This window comes from Necator americanus, chromosome II (assembly GCF_031761385.1).
Source record: "Necator americanus strain Aroian chromosome II, whole genome shotgun sequence".
Lineage (NCBI taxonomy): Eukaryota > Metazoa > Nematoda > Chromadorea > Rhabditida > Ancylostomatidae > Necator > Necator americanus.
The window spans coordinates 28,794,416-28,817,785 of NC_087372.1; the positions used below are offsets into that span (position 1 = coordinate 28,794,416).

The following is a 23,370-nucleotide window of genomic DNA, read 5'->3' on the forward strand; positions in this document are numbered from 1 at the left end:
ATTTGAAAATGAACAAGATACCGCACTGACATAAATAATGAGAGCCTAAAAACAGTCTTTGTTTGTTTATTTGTGTTCGTAATCTCAACACTGACAATGGTTCAACGTAGAGTGCTTGAATGCAATTGATCCCTTTTGCTCTTCCGTTCTCCTCTCGTTTCTTACTGTAGAAAAAAGAGTGGAAAGCTTACAAACACGAATTGTGGTATTTTGAAAGCAGTAAGTGTTCACCAGTTTCTTAACATTTTGAAACTAGTTTAAATAGGTACCAAAAATCACTGCCAGCAAGCTTCTCTTCAGGAAGCATTTCCACAAATTTTAGTGTCTGGAACAACGAGCACAGCAATGGCGACAACGACACCGCTGAGGTATAATATAGATCTAGAAATTAACAAAAGTTGAACAAGGGTAAAAAAAACCAAAAACACTCTCTTGTAGAGGAAGAAATGCTCTTTCAAATAACGGGTTACATAACCTTTTTTACTGCGCGAGTTTGAATTGAAAAAAGCCACTAGTTATGCATACAAGGCATCACCCCACGAATCTGAGGTGGTACGAATTTCAGGTGGAGTATTCACATACGAGACAGTAGATTATGAAGAGGGGGTGATTTTGTCCATTTCTTCTTAATTCCCGTAAAAAACGGTGCGGAAGATGGGGCGCGTGCACAAGGCTGGCGCGCTCCAATGAAACTCCTTGTAGAAAAATGCCGGAACGCTCGAGGTCGTATCTTCCGGGCGGTTTTTTTACGGCAATCAGGAATAAATGGACGGAATCACCCTTCTCTCCATAATCTACAATCCAGTATACGAATACTCCACCTGAAATCCGTACCACCTTAGGTTCGTGGGGTGATGCCTTTACCTTAATATGCAGGTGGAGGCGCAACACAAAATAAAACCGTCAGTGACAATTTAAAATTAAAAAAAAGGCAAATCAAGAAGACTGAGAGAGGCGCCCAAAACTATCAACTAAGGACTAGGGAGAATGTAAGAGTTATTATTATTTATAATGCATTAACACAACACATTTCCTGTTATTGCAGCAGAAGTCCAGACAATCGAGGACCTAGAGCGCACAGGACACATAGGAAAGCGTGAAATAGGTGAATACATCGTTACGGTGTTCATTTGATGGGAATAACGTGCACGGACGGGTGTACCACCATCACGTAACAAACGTGATCGAATCAGTCCATCGTAACGATGTCTCCACGCTTTTTACGCTATTTCTCGGCGAACAAGGCTCTAACCGTGGTGAGAGCAGGGTTGTTGAACCGGTTCATGTCACGACAACACGCCTGTGGCATGATTAGTAAACAAGGAAGAAGAGGATGGAAATGAACGCAAAAGTCACGTATGTAGCCGCACTGTGACTGATGAAGCTGGCCGAGAGGAGCGGTTGGGGACGACTACTAAAGAGTTGGTTATCAGCAGATTCTTCCCATTAATATAAATGAGGATTTCGTTGGAGGCATGTAACAAAAGATAGTATTTTTGCGTTCTTCAGAGATGAATACAAATACAGGTTGGCCCAGGAAAACGGCAAATTTTAAGTGTAGTGGTGGCAGCTCTGAGGAGTTGGCATCCTTCAGCATACAACTACTTGCCATTTAGAAATAATGAACCACAGGATCGAACCACAACGTCCGCTTGCTGTGAAGTCATTTTACAAAAATGGTGATATTACGACGGCTATTCCCACAACACCTGCATATTGGATCAACACGCTCAGAACCGAGCCCATCTCCTCCAAATTCTGAAAGGCATCACTCCACGAATCTGAGATGGTACGGATTTCAGGTGTTTGGGATTGTAGATTACGGAGAGAAGGGTGATTAGGTCCATTTCTTCCTGATTGCCGTAAAAAAAGGCCCGGAAGATACGGCTTTAGGCGTTCTGGCGCACTACTTTCTACAAGGAGTTCGACTGGAGCGCGCCAGCATTGTGCGGCGCCGCATCTTCCGGGCCGTTTTTTACGGCAATTAGGAAGAAATGGACGGAATAACCCCCTCTCCATAATCTACTATCCCTTATAAGAATACTCCACCTGAAATCTGCACCACCTCAGATTTGTGGGGTGACGCCTTTAACCCATGTATTGATGGCGTGGTAAGTTCGAACGTGGATATGACGCAGTGAATTGTAATGACGTTGGAATTCTCGTTCAAGCTGTCACCATCTTTGTAAAATGACTTCACAGCAAATGCACGTTGTGAACCGATTTAGCCATCCATGATCACCAATGGCAAGTATTTGGAGTACTGAAGGATGCCACTCCCATCTGTCTACCAACTCCACAAGCCTGCTACTACATACTAGATTTAAAATTCCCGTGAAGAAATAAAATTTAAAAATTAAATTACGTAGCTTGAAGGCAGCGTTGGGAAACCATCGTAGTTGGGTCCTCCAAATCGATAGGTTCAATTTGAAATTTGTTTGCAACGAAAACGCGGAGCATTCGAAAAAGAGTAAAATGGACTCCGCTACACATGCCGGAGTGAAGAGTTGCTTTACTGGGTACACAGTTCGGCCTGACTCTGGTTCTTCATCGACCTGACTTCTGGATTTCAGAGCAATTTTGCTACCTGAAAATCATTTTCCGAACCCTATCAACTAAGTGAAGAGAACCCAACATTGTTGTTAAGATAGGTTTCAGCACGCCAAGCCATGTCCTAGCAGTTTATCCTTTATTCTTTGATATGCACTTACTATAGTGGAAATGTAGACGAGTTCTTAGGTCACTGATGGAGGGATCAAAAATGGTTGGCTGGAGTAATCGGCGAAAAGAGAGAAGTGGTTGTACACATAGCTACAGTTTATTTAATATGCAAAGATATCGGCTGAGCTTAGTTTGCAACTCTCTGTTTGGAAGGAACACTGAAACAACGCTGATTACAGCATTCATGTAGATAAACTCGTTCTTAGAAAGAAATCGCGGCATGTCTTGCTTCTTGCTTTAGTTTTTCTTTTCAAGATCCTACTTTGTGTAAAAGAAAACAATCAGAAGTATAAGAGTGCACACTGTTCAAGAGTTCAGACGGTTTAATCCGAGTATTCACAAGTATCTCCAACATCCGCAGCTCGTGCAAAGTCGTACAAGCTGAAAGATTACCTCCTCGAGCAGGGATAAATCTTGGCCTTGCAACGTCCTTAGGTCCAATTACAGTATGAAGTAGGAAAAACAAATTGGCAGCTCAGATGATCGAATGCATCTGAGGCTGGGAAACTATTGCGGAAAGTAGACATTCCCATGCATTACTAGTAATTTTCTTCCGTCATGCGACAGGTTTTCTGCGCAAGTGGTGGTTATCGTCAAAGATGTATAACTGCTGCTATAAAGGGTGCAAAGGTGCATGAACTGATGTTTTGTGCTTTCGTTATTTTTTCTACAACTGTCAGAAGGAATGAATGTGTGAGTGAATGGATAAAAAAACAAAGAAAAATAAAATAAACAAACAACAAAGAGGAAGTTAACAGAGAGCATCTATGGGGAAAATGGTCAGTTGTTACCGGAAAAAAGACTTTTGTGTCTTCCTTCCACTTTTTTATAGCTCTGACAGTATTCAGGGACTAAATGCATAATTTGTCTTTCCTAAAATAATCTTGGGCAAGCATCCAGAGCTACCAAGATGCTAATGCATAAGTTTTTTCTTTTTCCTTTTTTGGAATATTTTACTTTTCGGAAGGTGAAGAGGTTCTCCTGTGGCTGCAGCATGATCGATCGGAGGTTCGATTCCGCTCTACTGCCAACAAAGCATTTCATCCTTCCGAGGTCGATAAATTGGTACCAAACTTGTCTGAGAGGATAAAAACACTGAACTGATACAACAGCTAGCCCTGCAAGTCACTGTATAGGCTATTTACCCGTTCGTAAAAGTCAAACGATTCTGAATTGAAGTGAACGCGGTGGCGTATCCCAAGTAAACTGATTAGCGCCAGATAGTTCATCCTTTATTTTACTTTTCGAATTATTATAGTTATCAAACAGGTATTCAAGAAATTCTAGGTCGCGGAATACTTCAGAGGCGCTCTGGATAACGCTAAAGGTTCAGAACTAGCTGGCTCTGTATCAAGATATTTACTGGCTTTGATTTACGAAGTCATTTGCGGACTGCATGCTAAAAATATTAACGGAGCGTGGTCTGCTAATATCACGACAACTGCTTAGGTAAGCACAGCAATGTGAGCTCTCTTGATTCTTGTTTTCGAATGTTATCTCTTATGAGATGGTAACTTATTCTAGAACGGGCATTTGAGAGGTTATTTACCAGATATGTTATATATTTTATTCCGGCTATCCAAGCTGTATGTCCAAGCTCCGAGTTGACCCCGCTGCAGACCTACATGGCTTGAAAGATTTGGTGAAAATCTTGCCTGGACATATTATCTTCTAAGTCTTGGCACTGACCAAATAATGATTCTCGTTCAAAATCACTACAGCATTAATGACCATAACGAAATGCGCTACAAAACGTTATGCGACTTCTAATATTAAAGATGAGCGTTAATGGAGAAAATTTGTGGTGAAGATAAGGCAACGAAAAACTCGCATTATTTTTGCTCCAATCTAGTACATTTGGCTACAAACCGCACTGCTCGCCCGTCAATGTTGTCAAGTGAACGAAGCCTTCCGGGTTTCCATGTGCGCAAAGTCCGTTGAGAAAACAGCAACCTATTGCGTATTCCTTTAACTCGTGATTTCGTTCGGAGTAAGTAGAACCGCCAGCATGTGAAAGTCTCGTTTTTACATGGGACCTCCAATATGTACGGGTAAAAAAATCTTAGATAAACTTAAAAAGGAAGAACAAAGGAAAGATTTTATTACATTCAAAAGTATGAATAAGAACAACAGTTTAACTAAATAACAGAATCAGCACGAAGCTGCAATAAAACATCCGTGAATTGCATCCTATACTTTAACAAATAAACTCTTAATAAACTCAACAATAAAACGCAAAACAAACTGGAAAGCATTATGAACACAACTAAAAATGGAGCTAATAGTTCATAACCTCGTTTGGATGTTTTTAGTCTATGGACATAGTAAGAGAACAACTAGACAGAATAAAATTGAAACGCCGGGACTAAAACAGTTTACGCATACGATACGATAAGATTCAGCGCTAGTACAGCAACATCAACAACTCGGTACTCTATGACCTTTACTGCTTCTTGCGCTGTTAGAATGAAAATCGAATCTAGTATCTCCCGAAGAATGACGATCATTAGCTGAACTACTCCTCCTGTAACGGAAATTCGCCATAAAAGTTCCTACGTGTCAGACTTTTTATGCAATCATTTTCAACCGGGATGTTAGCTAGGTAGTGGCGCTTAGATTAACATGTTACTGTGTTGGCATCCTACATTCGAGTCAAAACGACTGTGGTGCTGTTGCGCTCGAAATGGTGCAAAAAGTTGACTCAGCTCTCAGGACGGATTGGAGCTGGTGCAGTTCCTACCGCAAGCGCACTCTCCCATTTGCGCATTTGCACCACAAGTCAAGTCGTTTTGATGAGGTGAGACTGTAAAATGAGTTAGTACAAAAGCAGCGATGGCCTTGGCTTTTAAACCCACTAAAAACTTCGTTTATTATTAAGATAGTGAGTAAAGACAAGGCTAGGACGGCAAATAATGCATGGCGGCATGAAGTTCCATAAAAACCCACAAGCGACTTGAAGGAGCCGAATCTGTGCTGCAGAAGAGGCTGTGGGTAGGTAGGTATATACGGACCCGCTGTTGATTATTAGGCTCTTCCCATCCACTGGTGCTTATGCGGTGTTTATAATGTAAAGAAGTGATGAAATTTGCTTCCAGTAAAAAAGATAAAGCTGAAAAGGTAGCAAATTCGGAAGAAGGGGATTTCGTAGAAAATGAAGGGGCTTCCTCGCTAATACTGTACTGCAAGCATAACCGAAAAGTATGGGTTTCTAGCGATGCGCACCCAATTCCTTCAGAGCAAGGTGAGGAGTTGTTCTTATGTAGATGAATTAAGTTTGGTTTCAGAAGTTCATAAAAAAAAACTAAGATGAACGATGAGTTTCGCATAATTTGATGGAGGGAAGCCATGTAGTACAAAGAAATTCGAGCTGCTCTGATTCGAACTGATAAGTATAGTATTAGTCTGGCACGGAAGCACGCGATGCCATATCATTGTCTGTATCCAAAATTACGGTTTTTCTCAGAGCTTTTGAACGCCATCACAAGCGTCTGCGAAAAATAGATTGAAAACATAATTGCCTTCTGTTTTGCAAGAAAAATTCAATATATCGTGAGGTCTCTTGTACACGGCAGTGGATCTAGTGCGAATCGAGTTTTTCTGTTATAAAGTGAAAATTCACGGATATTCCTCACAACAGAAATTGCAACTTGTTACACGAGAAGCTTTGCGTCCTCAGGTGGCGGATAGGGAGCTAACTGGGGACCAACGGCGACTATTTGCATGTCCTAAGACAATGGAAACAGAGAAGAGTGATATACGGATAGTATAAAGCAGTTCCCGCATAACAGAGAAGGTTTTCCATGTCCTTGCTATGCCAGATTTGTTTCATATTATTCGTGTATTCTAGACATCATTCAGATTAAAAGCCTGCAATTGAGTGGATGCAGATACACACTTCGCGTTCCCGTTACCTGTGAACCGTGAAGGCAGAGATTAACATGATTTTTAGATTAATCGCTAAACAATGTAATAACAAGGATCTTCAGCCTCTGTAGAAGCGCCTGATACGGTAGTCTCAGGAAGGACGGACGGGTAAAGTAAAGGATGACCATCTGTGTGCACACAAGTACGGTTGTATTGGAAGAGGACATCGAAAATCTGCTGAGGAAAGCAAAAATCAAGTCCGTTCTCACGGGATTGATCAAAGATGAGACGATATCACCTACTGAACGTCGGCTGTGATTATTGAGAATAGCCGCGTCTAAGATCATGCGACAATAAAAGAGTTAGCGAAGCATGCAAAAACCGTCTATGGATGAGAAAATGTGAACCGTCTATGGATGAGAAAATGTGAACCAATACCAGCCGGATAGTGAAAGGTCCAGTTTTCAAAGAAGTTTCAGTTAAATTTAAATAAACTTGACTGCTGGCATTCGCCGAGGATCTAGTGAGGATAGGCAACCCAACTGCCAACAAGGATTGGGTTCCGTTTGACAAAACTTCTCTATAGATCAGGGTAGAACAGACTAGAACAGCATCAAGAGAACCAAGGACATGATCAAATGTACGCTGCAATTTTCCCAAGTCGTAAAAGGAAAGTAACCTAGACATTCTACTCGTAGAACTGATACATTTTCCAGACTTTCCTTCATACGCTTCGCCCGTAAATTTCGTTACTATATTCAAGATTCTATTTTATTCGTTAAAATGTACCTGCTTCCATTTTGTTTCAAGCCCAACATAGCAGGTGTTGTCATGATTTGGTCGGTAGAAAAAGTTATAGGGGAAAGAGCATCATCCGTGTTGGTAAGGAACATTTCAGCAATGTGATTCCTATTTCTGTGGCCAGTAGATGTGAAGCGGTTCATGGGCTGTAAAAAATGAAGTAAAAACCTTTTGTAGGAATAAAGAACAAAGAAAATGCCTACACTGCACTTTTTAATGGGAGTACTTGTCGCAACATTCAAGAAGGAAACGTTGCTATCAATTTCCATTTCTGCATCTATGCCCGAGTCTTAAACAGAAGCTGTACAAGAAAGTGAGGAGGAAAAGCGGAGAGAGTAGCAAACAGAGCAAATGGTGAGTAAAAAAATAGGGAAGTTTACCTGAACGGGCCACTACGGGTGGTACAACACTGATGTTTTTCTGCAGTTCTTCAAGTTGTTTCTCATGTTCAGCAAGTCTGGAATAATCGAAGAGATGAGTAGCGCTAGTTCCCGATAAATCACGAGCCACAGTGAGCAAATTTTTGACTTTACAAAAATTTTTCGAATGATATCTCAACATCGAAAATAGTAGTTAAGAAATCTAATGAAATAATTTGCTGTTACATAAAAAATATACTAACTAAAAGTGAGAGGTAATAAACGAAAAAGGGGAATAAAAAAAATAAATGTGGTAATTCTAACTTGACTTCGAGAGCACGACAACGAAACCGTTCCATATCCAACTCATGTTTCAATCGTGCGTGTTCTTCTACTGCTTTACTGAAAAGCTTTGGACTTATAAGATATCACCTACTATTGTAGAATGCATCATGCATTGCTTAAAGTAATGATGTACTATCATGCTCTGCCACAATAATGACAGTCAGAAGACTCTTTTGCTCAAGCTTGCTAAAATAGCAAAATACGGCAAAAAGGAAGCTGCAACCTCTTTATCCTAAATTACCGATGTAAGGAACTTGAAGACAGTGGAGCTCCTTTCGCCAGTCTCTACTTAGAACATTTGCATTCAGGAAAAATAACGTATCCACAGAAGAAAAGAAAACAGTATATCGAACGCTCTACTCATCTCAAGTTACTTAGCGTACTCCGCGGACTCGTGTTATCTCCTGGAGCGGTTACTTTCATCTTCGCCGAGGCGTGTCGTCCATGAAAATAGCTCAGCCAGAGCTTCTCGATCTGCAGCTCGCACAAAATCCATCTAGTCGTCAGTGATCCATAGCTTGCGTAACCTGAGTACCTCAGGACGACAACTTCCGGCAGTTCAGAGCAACGCAGTGGAGAGTTGTTACCAAAGATACGCTTCCACTAGGTATTTGACCTATTTGGGTTCGGCTCTGCCACAATACTGGACAACAGCACTTTTTTTGAAATGTCTAAATAAATTCTGCAGTATAACTGTGTTGTATAGCTGTTAACCAATTTAACGTCGCGTCTTACATGCCCAGATCGTATACTCAAACGTCTGATTGTATTTAGTACAAGCCGGACCACCGTGGGCACGCAGCAATCAGACTCACATACGTCGCCCCATATACCAAACCCGGTTGCCCACTTACAAGAGTGGCTCTACTGAGAAAACATGCAAAGGAAGAAGAGTAGAAAAGTATGTTTATGAATTTATGTATGTACGAATTTTCTAAATGGAACTTTTATTGATCGGACGTTTCGGTTTTTTTCGCCGTCTTCAGAGGTCTCGGTAGAAGCTGTTTGGAATAATCTCACCTCAACCAGCCAAGCTTATCAACCTTCCGCAATGTATGACGTATTACACCAAGCACTCAATTTCACATATTATCTTATATATACATATAAGATATAAGCTTAAATACGTTCTTAGGTACGTCGAGGGAAACTTTGGCCGACAAAGCCGTTTTCCGCGTCGTTCCTCGGACCAATTAGGAGAAAATGACATAATAGCATCTACATTCCTGTTCTACGCTATCAACTCTAACTTTTCGGGTAGAGATCCTAAAACGGTCAATTCCGAAGCATGCTATCTGTTACCATCGCAATTCAGCCGATGGATCTGTCCTGGTGGTTGAGCGCGCGGCACCGCTGCGACATAAGCTCTTTTTCTGCTGAATACACTTCTTATTTTTTCTGCCTTGCCCGAATCGCGCTCACTTAGTTGAACACGTTCGGCCGTTACTACAGAAGCTGACAATGGAAAGACCTGTTTTAATGACATACATAAAAACGCAAACACTCAATTATTCATATTACATATTAATAAAGAGTAAGTCTTATATGGCATGGTAAACAGAATAATCCAGTCAAATATCTGGAGATAGAGAGACAAAAAGAGAGAAAAAGAACGTACTTCTCCATCTCGATGCGTTTCTTGATTTCTTCACGAGCCAGATGAGCGAACTTGACTGCCTTCTTTTCCTAACACAATAATTCTGGGCATTTCATTCTCTGAGAAAAGAAATAAAAGGAGAATCTGTGAGTATTGGATACCCTTTCAGCAACATGCTTCGCAAGCCTGGTTCTGTTCGTCCCTTGAAATTCCAAAACCTGAGACAAACTCTTCATGTACTGAGTTGCGACATCCTTTGGGTTGCGGAACAAAATCTAAATAACACAAACTGCATATCGTGGAAACCTATCAAATGTTACTGTAGTCCCTCGATAAGGAAAACCAGAACTCTCTTCAGATGAAGGAGGTCTAGCTCACGGGGTGCAGCTCAAGTTATGAGGATCTCTTCGTCAATCGTCCAAAAGTGAAGGAGTAGGCACAGCGACTATCGCATGTATATTCAGATCGGTAGAAGTCTTATTCAATCATTTACGGGCATAGCATTTTTCTGCCTCATAAACGTTCGAGACATAACAAGATTTAGCAACAAAATACAAGGTACTTAAAACTCCAACCAATATCCCAGTTTGGGAGTGTCATCAACGTTTCATAGCTTAAAGATCACCAAAGTACAATACCACGTTACGTTATACACGTTATCATACTCTGCTGCAACCATTTTCGTCTCTTTTCATCTTCTGTGAAAAAAGTGATCTAGATGAGGATAATTTCTGCTAACTGTCAAAAATTATCCGAAAATTAAACACCTTAGCGAGTATCTTGTTATTCCATTAGGAACACACAGATTTTATAGAATTAGAATAAATAGAACCACAGACTAAGATTAAGGTTCGGAATTGTAACCACCTATAACTGATTCGAGTTCTTTCACGTTGTACAAAATTTAGCAAGAGTAGTTCTTCCAGGAGGGAAATTTTACCATAATATCACTTTTTCACATTAGCATCTTTATGACACTTAGTTGCATACACATATAAACATTGAAAACGGCTGTGTTTGCGTATTGCAGTCCTAAGAAGTTTATCCTGTGCTAGTCGCAAAAAAAGGAACTATACAGCGCTCACATTGTAAGCAGAAATGCCAGGACTCTACAACAGAAATTCCTCAAAACGACATGAATTACGGTGCAGTTGCGTTAGCATCTGTGCTCCAAGCGTTGCAGTAGAGATAGCGGTCGGAATCGAGATAAAACCATCGCGATCTGCAGCGATGAGGGGGTTGGCATGAGTCTCCACTTGATCTTAACTCATTTTTTGCACTGTTCCATCGTTCCGATCCATTTGTTCTCTCATGTACAGAAATTACACTTCTTGACAACTGGAGGAGAATGTATAAATCGGGTCAAAACGACATGAGTTACGGTGTAGCTGCGTAAGTGGTTGCGCTCGAAGCGGCGCAGTGGAGACAGCGGTTGTAATCAAGGTGGGACCATCGCGAACACCAGTGAAAGGGGGTAGAAGGGGTCCTTCACTCGATAATAACCGCTACGTTCCACCGCACCGCTTCGAGCGCAACCGCTTACGCAACTGCATTGTGCTTCATGTCATAGATCGTCTGAGACTAATGCTTAGGCCTTAGGGCCAGGCCGGTTTAGTTATTTCCATAAGTTACTTCCATAGGTAGGAGCAGGTTGGGTGCTCCATCCCAACTACACTTTACCAGACTGCTGTTTCTAAAATGAAGCAAAGCGACTAACCTGTAATTCTGGACGAAGATTCCTGTTTATCTCAGCGAACGCGCATTTCTTGTTGCACACCAGGCAAGATTCATCGGACTCCTTTCTACCTGATTAGAACAATTTATCTGCGTAAAATATCTACAAAAAATAATGTACCTGCAGAAAAAAGAAAGGAATTATGAAATGAAGAATGACGCAGTACAAAACAACCAAAAGAGCAGACATACACATTTAGTAAAGAACATAACTTAAACAGTTAGGCAAAAATTCTAAGACTGTCCCGAAAAGTGAATTACCAAATGAAACCGCCCTGGATTGACTTGCTAATTTTGGGTCAAACGTAATGTTTGGTTAAAGTCTGAAAGTAATCATCCATGTCAGTATCATCAGTAATGTCCTCGTTGAATATCATAACTTCCTTTAACTCCAGAAATAAGCAAGATCTCCAGGCAAAAACTCTTTAGAGTATCCACGCTGTAAGTTGAAGGTGAATCCAGGAATTAAAATCGGACACCTCGACGTTCTTTCTTGTTGGGCAAACCGAAGTTGCAATTCTGGCAAGAAGCAATGAAATTTCATGTAACATGCGAAACACCACTTTCCGATGGCTTCACATATTATCGTCTCTAGTTGGAATATCTTCACTTCCCAATCACCCTTACCTGCTGAGCTTATGTATACGACTCTATTATCAAATTGAGGAGAACAAATATGACGTAGGGATTCATACAAAACACCATTTCTGTTAACACTATCATCATATGTAAAAATGACTTCGAGCTCGGAAAAACTGTAAATGTGATTCAGCCGGGATAACATCCAGCTGGCTTGTATACTCTAATATGGATGACCCCACGAACCAGTTACAAAATGCTTCCAGAAACAAAACTCAAAAGCAAATCGCAATTGTGAGAAGGCGGATAATTGACAAATATGCAGGAAATAGCAAACTCACTCGGTACTGAGACACATTTTTGACACATGATGTGGCCACAACTTGAAAGGAAGAAGGTAACCCTCTGTGTAGGCTGACGGTAACACGCGTTGCAATGGATCCAATCATTTGCCATCTCTGGAAGTAGCAGATATGTACCAATAAAGGAAACCCGGCCGTAAACTGCAGTAATTATCAAAATCAACGGAACGACACGAATACGTGAAAGAAGAAGTTCCCCATAGTCTCGCAATGTGGACCAGCTGACACTCCTGGAATAAGGTAACGAAATTTGCAGAAAATTGTGCAAATTGTGCTGCGGTGCGCAAGTGGCGCGGTCCCTAGTATTGGAGCGGTCCAATCATGTAGGGGATTTGGGTAAAATGTAGTTGGGGGTGGGGAGAGCACTCGGTGGTTTCCCATTATTTTCCCTTATTTCTCAAGGTAAACAATAAAATCAGTCGGGGCGCTAAGGCATTAGTCTTAGATGGTCTGTGACATGTAAGCTGAAGTTACTAAGAGAAAAAAGCAAGTTAGGGCTTCGGGAAATGAGGGCCCCACTGAGTGCCCCCTAACACTTCCCCGGGTTATTTATTCAACAGTAATGCACGTGATTGAGTACTGCGCCTTCCAAACCTCAAATTGAGGCGTTTTTCCTTCAGCGACGGTTTCTGTGATTAAAATTTTTTCCCCCCCCCCCCCAACCCCCCTTCAACCGCCGAAGTATGGTAGGGTCAGAACGACATGGGGCGCGTACGCAATTGCGTACGGTCCCACTTCGGTTTCAACTGCTGCCTTCGCCGCGCCGTTTCGAGCGCGTACGCAAATGCACCGCAACTACACTCGTGATTCATGTCGTGTTGACTCGACTGTACCTGTTGTTGCTAATGAGACAGCAAAACAACTTGGTGGGAAATTTCTGACTTAGAGTGCATTTGTAAGCCATGGGTGATCGTCTGATTCTCGTGTATCAATGGAGAAATCCCTTTCAGCATTCCTCTCGATGCAATCGCCATCGAAGTGGTCACTGATATCTCGCACCCGCTGATAAGTAGAAAGATAATGGATGGAGCGACGTCGTCAGAAACTTTTTTCTTCGTTTTTTCTCATTACGATATTTTTTTTTGTTTTTTCTCAAGTGATTATATATCATTGGGATTACCCCGTACTGCCGTAATCCTACCAAAATAAATTTCCGTTATCGTTAGCGTTATAGCTGGCCGATATGATTGTCGGTTGTAGTCCCATCAAACTGTGGTCGCAGAGACGCAGAGTAGCACTGTCCGGATCACGGCCAGGACGTAGCGCGTCACGCACCTACACAATACATTTGACGACTACTGTAACATAGTTTTGACCACTTTTCTTATAGCGTTAGAACTTCTTTTTTTCCCAATACGTCAGAGCATTCATCCTCTTCTGGCAGCTAACTTTATGAAACCAGTGGCTTGAAATGGATGTTTCGAACATTGTGGGTAACTTTTCAACAGTTAAAAAGGAAGGAAACCTTAAAAGGAAGGAGTGCTGAGTGCATAGCATCTCGTTCCTGTGCAAAAAAACATTGGAACAAATGTTCAAACTCGTTGGAAGAATAAGGTTTTTTTTTGTTGTTCATCAATGATTTGGTGTTCTCTTCCCAGACGTGAAGTGGGCGAAAAACATAGCACTGTGTTTTTCTTCAGGAATAAAAAAAATTGTTCTCTGCTGAGTAGATTCCCTTGATGGGGTGATCACGTTAACTGTGCGTAAAAAGAACGCCGAATTGTGATTAGAAGTATCCGAGTGCACAGTGCACTTCCAAGTGCAAGAAAGAATTCTGGAAGTATGTGAATCTCACGTATGCGTGCACATCACGAATAGATAAGTAATCTAGAAAACCGCTTTAAGTACTGTAACTCACTCTTTCTTTCCCAGGTGATGCGAAAAAAATGAGTAGAGCGATGCACGGACTACGACATAGCTGAACAACTGAACTATATAGTTAGGTTCATGTGCATTTTTCTAGCTCTTTCTGAGAGAAATGGAGTGAGTGCACTTTCACAAAATTTTCACACTTTCACAATTCAAAAATTTCGATTCATTGCACAAGCAGTTATGTATAAGGCACTGCACTCTTGCAAACGTCGATCGCAGATCCATCGAAGCTGTCTGTGTAATACATAGTGCGTAAGTTTGTACTTCCCAAATACATTATAATGAAGAAATCCGTGCACGGGAAAAATCTGAACAAAGGACGAACATAAGGTTACCAGCTCGATCGCAACCGTTTCGCTTCGAGCGCAGCTAATTACGCAACTCCAGAAGGCCTTAGGACGATTAGATAGGTTAGAACTGTACTAATTAATGCTTATCGCACATTCAATAGGGTGACTGCAAGTGGTGACCAAACATACAGTTCAGTCAAAGCATGCCATTTCCGAGCTGTGTGCTTATACTCCTGATATACTTATATCTCATATCTTATATGCTTATACAGTTGACAGTTGACCTATGGTAGGGTCAAAGCGAAATTAAAGGCATCACCCCACGAATCTGGGGTGGTACGGATTTCCGGCGGAGTATTCGTAAACGGGATCGTAGATTATTGAGAGAGGAATGATTCCGTTCGCTTCTACGGAATCACACTACTCTCCATAATCTATCCCGTATACGAATACTCCACCTGAAATCCGTACCAAATCAGAGTCGTAGGGTGATTCCTTTGAGCTCAGTGCAGTTGTGAAAGCGGTTACGCTCAAAGTAGAGCGATGGAGCGTAGCGGTTAGGATCGAGTGAGGAACCCCTTCTACCATCTTTCACTGGTGAGGTTCGCGATGGTCCCACCTCGATTACAACCGCTGTCTCCACTGTGCCGCTTCGAGCGCAAACTCTTACGAAAATGCACCATGCTTCATGTCGTTCTGACCCGGCCATATGGCTGACAGTCCATCAGGAACGCACAAGACACTACCTAAACCCTACCTGCACTATAATACTATGTTCATAGTCACCTTGAAGCGGTATAAGGCTACATCGCTTACAACAGAATCGCTTACGACACATTGCGCCGTCATTATGGTCGTCTTGGTCGGACCTTACAGTTAGATCGAGTCGAGAATCAAGGATAGCGCTTGTTCAAAGTTAGCATAGCATAATAACCCTGCTTCTATAACTGCAGTACGATTGGAGGTAGCTAAGGTCCAACCTCGCGCGCAAAAAACCATGCATTTGCACCACCAAGGTCCCCACCACCACCAGGGAGGGTGTTGGAGAAGGAGCGGGGTCGTAAGGCTCAGAAGAGGAGAAAAATATGGAGAGAGCAAGGAGAAAAAGAGGAGGGTATAGTCGATTTTAAATAAACACATATGAAAGGCATCACCCCACGAATCTGGGGTGGTACGGATTTTCGGTGGAGTATTCGTGTACGTTATCGTAGATTATATCATTATTATCGTAGATAGAAGGGTGATTCCGTTTTTACGGCCCGGAAGATACGGCTTCGAGCGTTCCGGCGCACTATTTTCTACAACGAGTTCGATCGGAGCGTGCCAACCTTGCATCTTCCGGACCGTTTTTTTACGGAAATTATTAAGAAATGGACAAAATCACCCCCTCTTCATAATCTACTATCCCGTATACGAATACTCCACTTGAAATCCCAGATTATGGGGTGATGCTTTTAAGACATGCGAAGTGTTAGGAAAATGAACGGCGTGAAGTATTTTTTTTTAAGATTTCGCTGGTATACTTCCACACTTTTCTGTCCGGGACTGTTTTGAGAACATACAAAACAAAGAAGGATATTGAGATTAAGATAGACAAAAAGGGTTGTGAGTACGTATCAGGAAAAGTGTAATAATAGAATGCGTTCTGAACTAAGCCTTGCAGTCTTGCTTTTAAGTAAGTTGTTTTAAGGAAATTTTCATCAAGAAAATGGAAAATGCTAAGACAGAGAAGGAATCAAAACGAAGAAGTATCCGGAATCCACAATCAGCTGTCCATTTGAGGACTAATCATCGATTAGCCAAATAAATATAGCGCATTGTAAATAATATAATAGAAGTTGTGAAGCTAAAGAAATGGAAAAAGTGTGTTTTAAATGCACGTGGCTAAATAAAAATTCTGATCCTCCTAAGAATTTAAAGGCATCACTCCACGAATCTGAGGTGGTGCAGATTTCAGGTGGAGTATTTGTATATCGGATGGGAGACTATGAAGAGGAAGGTGATTCCGTCCATTTCTTCCTAACTGCCGTAAAAAACGGCCCGGAAGATACGGCTTCAGGCGTTCTGGCGCACTATTTTCTACAGGGAGTTCGACTGGAGCGCGCCAGCCTTGTGCGGCGCCGCATCTTCTGAGCCGTTTTTTACGGCAATTAGGAAGAAAAGGACGGAATCACTCCCCTCTCCATAATCTACTATGCTGTATACGAATACTCCACGTGAAATCCGTACCACCTCAGATTCGTGGAGTGATGTCTTTAAATTGCTTTCGTAGCCATCAAATCTAGGCATCGCAAATTTCTGTGTTATTACTTTATTTATAAGAAATGGAGCTAACCAGAGATAACTTCGTATTGAGTACTAAGTACGTTACGTACTCTATGGAAAAGCCAGTTGATGAAAAACACCGCTTATATTCTATGGCGCGATGAAAGAGGTCCGGAAAAGGAAGCACATTTTTCATCCAACAGTGATTAACATCACTCACAAAAGCCATTTGGATGCTGTTACAGAGTGAAAAAAGACATCTACAGGCGCAATTACGGATAAAATTAGTACAATGTGGACTCCACGAGTTTCTGAAACTTTCTAACTTTCTTATAGTCGGGTCAAAACGACATGAAGCACCGACAGCTGCTAGCGCTGCGCTCGAAGTGGTGCAGTGGAGACAGCGGTGGGAATCGAGGTGGGACCATGGCAAACTGCTGAGATGGGTGGCCGTAACAAGTCACATCCCCACACGATCCCAATCGCTGTGCTCCACCGCGCCGCTTCGAGCGCACCCGCTTACGCAGCTGACCGCGCTTCATGTCGTTTTGACCCAACTATAGTTTTATTAAAACCTAGTTGAGAAGAATTCAAAATTTTGCTTCAAAGTTTCGGATTTATCTCAACTAGCTTTGAGAAAATCTACAGAGACCAAAATTTGCAGTGAAGGGTTTTTTATGCCTTATCAAGAAATTGCATAGGATTTTTCAAGCGCTACAGTAATCTCACAACGAGAAAATGTGCGAAACCTCAGATTTTCGGCAACTCATCAAAATCTCTACGACTCCAAACTATGTACAACAACACAGCTCTTAGTTTATAAAGACGAATTCTGTTTGAAATTTGTTGTAGAGGAAGATTTTTGGTACCATAATTCATTTTTACTTTCCTTCAGAGTTTTCGTTCTCTCAAAACGTAGTTGAGAAAAAGTTGAGAAAAATGCTAAATTTCTCAACTTTTTAATTAGCTTTCAAAAAAAAAAAGCCAGAGTGTCGCTGAAAAAGCTATTTTGACCCTCTTATAGCGCGAATCTCCCTTTACAGAAAGCAACCACCCTTGTCGTCCTCCATCTCTTCTGTAGTCCGTTATTCATGTTTATTTCAAGCTAACAAAATCCGAGCTCTCCAGCAGTAATTTCCAATCAGGGCCTGGTTCCAGTCGCTAAAATGAATTCCAAATAACACCTGTATGCGGTGAATAGTGTTCTTAATACAATTATAGAAAAACTGCAGGTGAAATGATCCTCTCAGTAATTTTTTTCCTGGTTTTGCAAAAATCAAGATTATGGCGGGGATCGAGCTATTCATTGTCTGTAATCACCGTCAATAAGTAAATTTGTGTAAAGGAAGAAGAAAATAGTGAGCGATGAGTAAAATTGTGTGCACATAGTAGGAAATAGTTAGTGCGAAGGTGACTTTATAATGTTTTCTCTGTTGTTCTCACTCGCAGCACTTTATATTAATATCCGTTAAAGTAGTATTTATTACTTGCTATGTCATATTATTTTAATTTATTTACTAAGCGTTTGATTTGTTTGTTTAGTTTTGTTTATTATAACTAATTTTTCATTTCTATGAGCTATACTAGGAAGAACGAGATGAGTGGGTCGTTTTCTGGACGGTCTCCTTGAGGGTGGGAGAGGGGGGTCGTTTTCAGGAAGCTTTTTTCCCAACTATACACCCGACTTTGTGCAGCAGTCATGCCATCGTTTTCACCAACGCGACTGTACTATTTTAGCATGCGGGCCACCAAGAACTTTTGTGCATTATGCTGCACTGCATAGGCAAATTGGTGCAGCAACTATGGATTTATTCGACATTGCTTGAATCCTATCCTATAGCATCAAAATCAGTTCCCGATGGTTTTACAGCGTAATTGCCAAGTGTTTGTCAAAGATGAGAAAACGCTGCCGAAAGTTCTGGACGAAGCATGCGGTTTTGCATGAAAACTTCTTCCTTTTCCTTTCCTTATCAGAGTGTGCAACTCAAGTGCCACTCAGACTTTTAAGAATGTGTTCATGTCAGGCCATCTATTAGCACCTATCCATCATAATAAATCATGAGAAGTGGAGACTTCAGTTGTACTGCGCTCGACATTATAAATAGAGCTGTGGATATCACATGTTGCTATTGTTTACCAGTGGTGCAACATGCTGACCGCTTACTTCTTTCTGATCCTGTTGCCGCTGGCTTTGTCCGGCACAGTTCCTCCAAATCACTTCCTCAACCCAATAAATCAGGCTCTGTGGAATTTTGGAAATATGGGAAAATGTGTTCTTCGCTATAATCCAATTGTAAGTCTCGAATATGTTTTAGTAAAATTCAAAATGTTCAGCTAAACGCGACCACCTTGAGTGATACTCAGGATATACATGTGAATAAGTAAGTGAATTGAAGGAGCAAGGTTCTGTTGTTTCTGCTTGTATTATGGCGACAATACAATACTCAAGCGTCAACGGCTCTAGCGTATAATTAGTGTTGGATCAGAACTTGATTTGTAGTGCAATCGCATAAGCGTTTGAAAACGCGGTAAGATTCTTTCCAAATCAATCGGACTGTTGGGTTAAAGGCAGCATACCTTGAATCTGCCGTGGTATGGAGTTTTCTCAGAAAGCTTCTATAAGGGGTTCTACATTGCAGAAAACCACGTTGTTCCGCTCATCTGTCCGTGATCGTCGCAAGAAACGGCATGGGAATCGCTTCAGTTCCTAGTGCGTTAGAACGCGCCTCTATGTACACGATCCGTTCCTCTCAGCAGTCTATTTATTAGTTTAAATTGAATAAGCTGGTGAGGAGACATTATTAATCGTGGAAGGGTCGCTCGTTGACGCGGCGCGTGCGCAAGGATGGCGCGTTGCAGTGCCAGTCGTCGTGAAAAAAGTCGACTTCCGGACCGCTTTTTACAGCGACTACGGAGAGATGAACGGAAGCGTCTGGTTTTCCGCAATCTACGTCCCTGTATGGAAGCTTTCCATGGGAAATCCATACCACGTCAGATTCGTGGCTCCGGTGCGTTTAACGCGAACCGAGAGCATGTTACCACGTCAATTCGTTTCCATTTACGCAATCGCAGCAGAAGTCAAGTGGTTTTCATCCGACTGTATAAACTGAGTGTATTTGTATTAAAAGCAACTGGGATCACAAAACTGACGAACTTGGGTTTTTTCACGGATAAATAGGGGTAAACATGCAGTTCGCAATTGACTAAGGGAGTGGTCGCGCTCAATGCCGTCTAGTAATTCAGGAGAGAACCCGTGAGAAACAACTGTGACTGCACCGGTCCTCTCTACGATGCAATTTGTTACGTTATAGAACACGGGCAATCTTCTAGTTGTACAACGTTCATGTTCTGGCTAATATAACCGAAATAAGTTTCAGAACCCTCTTCTGGATTACTATTGGAAACTGTGCGTCGCGAATATTCGTTAACTACACCCCTATCCCTATCTACTTCACTTAGAGATCACAACATCGTCAATTCTGTGATACGCAGCTTCGAAAACAATTACACTGCGCATATAAAATCTATGAAAGTGGAATGTAATTTCTATCCACTTCGGTAGAACAAAAACCAATCAGAGTCTACTTGCTGCAGACCTACCAATCTTCCCGTCTTGGATGAAATAATAGAACTTCTAGTTTCACCTGTCAAATGCAAATATTTCCTAAGTTAGGAAGTACATACATACATCTAAATGTTTCGTTGTGAACACGGCGTTTTACGTTGCCTACAACTGCAATTTTTGATCCGATCATCTTGTAAGAAGAGATAACGTTGCAGACAGTTTTTTGCTTGCCTTTTTGTCTTTAAATTATTTTTATTCGAAGATTGGTTTTATCCCCTTATCTAAAGACGTTTCATGACTGAAAACCTCTTTTCTCTCCTTTTTTGTGTTCGTACTCTCTGTTCGAACGTTCCATGGTCTTTTTCTCAAAGAATTGAAGTACATTTCGTAGTGCAGGCAAAAACTGAAGAATCTTTTGGCTACGTACGTTTGTAAAGAGATGCAGAGAACACTCCGATTAACTCTCTTCTTATAAATGGGCGTAAAGTGATACAGTAAATACTATTGCTCTCCTCAAGCCGATGCTGCTGGTCTACCTAATTGTAATTTTATATCTGTCGGCCTCAGCCGAAGGTGTACAAACAGATAAGACTCTTCACCCAATTTCTCTAAACTTATGGAATTTTGGAAGAATGGGAAGTTGCGTACTCGGCTACAATCCTTTTGTGAGTACTATACTAAGAATATTTTGACCCTTAGGTTGTTTTCATTGCACATTTATTATTTTGCGAATCATGAAGTACATACTCTTTCGTCATCTCCGGAGACATAGGAGTGTATTGTACTACATACTGCAAATAACAAATACAAACACCAAACGTCTTATATCCTATTGGCTAGTCTATCTACACTAACTCCACTTTGAAAATACAAAGAAAAAAACGAATAACCTCTGACCTATGATCTCATTTTGGTGGTTGAACTCTTGGAATTGTCCATGGTGGCTGCAGAATTACTCTTTCTTGGCAAATTATGTGGATTCAGTGTTGAAAGAATGTTGCAAAACTAAAACTTCTCTAAATATTTCGATAGGTATGCGAGAGCAACTTATACGTAGTCCTCATTACCTTCAACACAGTGTTCAATTCATAGGTCGTACAGGCTAACTGCTTGTTGGAAATTGCCGAAATAATAATGGAAACTAGTAAAAGTGATAGGAAATTATAATTCTAAAAAAACCATTTAGTGAACATACAGATGGATATGTCAATGAATTGCAGATTTTCAATCATTATGGCTGTTGGTGTGGAATGGGTGGCGGCTATGAGCCGATAGACGAGAATGATAGGTACGTGAATAGGTTGAGTCGGTGCTGGGCACAGCCATGGCGAATATTCCCAGATGCTGCATGATCCACGACAACTGTTACGATGAAGCAGTAGAAAGTGGAAAATGCGTTGGCACTCTCTGGCAGTACATATCGAGTTATAAGTGGGATTGTGTAAAAGGCAAAGCTGTTTGTGCACGTGAGTCGCTTAAATGTGAAAATAATGTATCCTTTAAACTAATTCGGACTTTAAGTGTTATTTTCTTTTGTCAACTACTCACGAAAAGAATTATTCAGTTAGTTTCGTGTAGGAAGTCAGGAGTTGTGTGTATAGTGGACTTTCCTAACTACTGAATTTTGTAGCGACGAAGGAGAACATAAAGCTTTTCTGTAATTTTTGCGAAGTCCTTTATTTGAATATATGAACCTTAGTGTTTATGCTGAGTCGCGTTTTTGTTTCCTATTTCTGAGATGCAGAGAGTGCAAAACTGCCTAAGATTCCTCGTGTAAATCAAGAAAATTTCACAATTCGTGAACAATTAAAGCTACATTTAATTTTTATAGATCTGCACTAAACACATAGAGTATGATAGACTAATGCAAAAAGCACCAAATGTCGTTAATATTTGTGAACACTACAGAGACTGGGATCAGCAAATATGCTCTTCTACATCCTATTTCCATACTGTGACTGAGAACAGGCATAACCTTTCTCGCGGAAGCACCAACTTTCTTAATTTTTGCTGCTTATGTGAAATCTGTTGGCTGAGTTTACTGCGTTCCTTCCTTCATTTTTTTCATTTTGTGCCACATTTTTATCGTTTTCTGTCAGGATTTTATAATGGCAAGCTTTAAACCTTTCTTTTGCTCAAGTTCTCTTATTCACTCGATGCCGGGCGATTTCTGAGAATTGTTTATTTATGAGTTTTGGCATGCACAGAAATTCATAGTAGATCACATCAGTCACTTTGTGTTACTTGTAAAAGGAAGGGCATTGAAATGTAAAAAGAAGTGCGTTGAAACTAAACAGACCGAAAAAGTGCCACTCGAGTGCAATTTTTTAAATCAAAAATTAGTTGAAGGAGGAAACCTAGCCAGAGGTAGTCATTTTTTGACCTACTGGAGGACCGGAAAGGACATCAAAATTACATTCTTATCACATCGACTTCTTTTTACCCAGTTTAAGAACACTATCCATCTGGTGGATCTTTCATGACAACGGAGAAAATAGAATCCCCCAGGTAAGGGTAAGGCTATAAAAAATTTGGAAAAATCATTGATGAATTTGAGAGTTGTGTTCAATTGACCTCTCCCAAAGACTCTGATTAGTCCGTTGTCGAGAGTGATGCACGAGTTTAACGAGTGAATGGGAGTTACTATGCACTTACTACGTTGTCCCATCTACTTCTCTTCGTTTTTGCTTATTTGCAAATCAAAATGCAATCCTTTCAGCGAACCAGACTTCCTGCAAAGCCGCTATATGCGAATGTGATTTGGCTGTGGTGAACTGTTGGGCGAAGCAACCAAAACCAAATAGGAAGGAGCCGTGTCATTTATTGCCACCTAAGAAGACCACCGAAACACCTCCTGTTTGATCTGTTTTTCACATCGATAAACGTTCAGTTTTAAAGTCAAAGTTTAGTTCTGGAAAAGCCAATTCGAAAAGTTTCACAATAGCTTAAAAGTGAGTGCACCATTTTCTGAGAGCACTCCGTGCTCAAATTTACGGCTTGCCTTGATGCTTTCTGA

General features: G+C 41.1%; 2 protein-coding genes across 4 annotated transcripts; one reads left to right on the plus strand and one right to left on the minus strand.

Moving 5' to 3' along the window:
* Positions 1 to 5,139: 5,139 nt before the first annotated feature.
* RB195_019800 (uncharacterized protein) lies at positions 5,140 to 12,456 on the minus strand (the record flags this gene model as incomplete). Its single annotated transcript, XM_064187819.1, has 9 exons — positions 5,140 to 5,245; positions 7,375 to 7,532; positions 7,590 to 7,675; positions 7,767 to 7,843; positions 8,070 to 8,147; positions 9,709 to 9,776; positions 9,849 to 9,962; positions 11,405 to 11,493; positions 12,342 to 12,456. 9 exons carry the CDS (start codon positions 12,454 to 12,456, stop codon positions 5,140 to 5,142), a joined length of 891 nt encoding a protein of 296 aa, XP_064043700.1.
* Positions 12,457 to 18,938: 6,482 nt separating this feature from the next.
* On the plus strand, positions 18,939 to 23,216 carry RB195_019801 (uncharacterized protein; the record flags this gene model as incomplete). Of its 3 annotated transcripts, XM_064187820.1 has the most annotated exons (5): positions 18,939 to 19,082; positions 20,873 to 21,019; positions 21,575 to 21,642; positions 21,696 to 21,820; positions 23,074 to 23,216. In XM_064187820.1, the coding sequence occupies 5 exons, from the start codon at positions 18,939 to 18,941 to the stop codon at positions 23,214 to 23,216; spliced, it is 627 nt and encodes a 208-aa protein (XP_064043701.1). The 3 variants fall into 3 exon arrangements, with proteins under 3 accessions (XP_064043701.1, XP_064043702.1, XP_064043703.1); XM_064187821.1 differs by lacking the exon at positions 20,873 to 21,019; XM_064187822.1 differs by lacking the exon at positions 18,939 to 19,082 and having other exon boundaries at positions 20,987 to 21,019.
* Between the last annotated feature and the right edge of the window lie 154 nt (positions 23,217 to 23,370).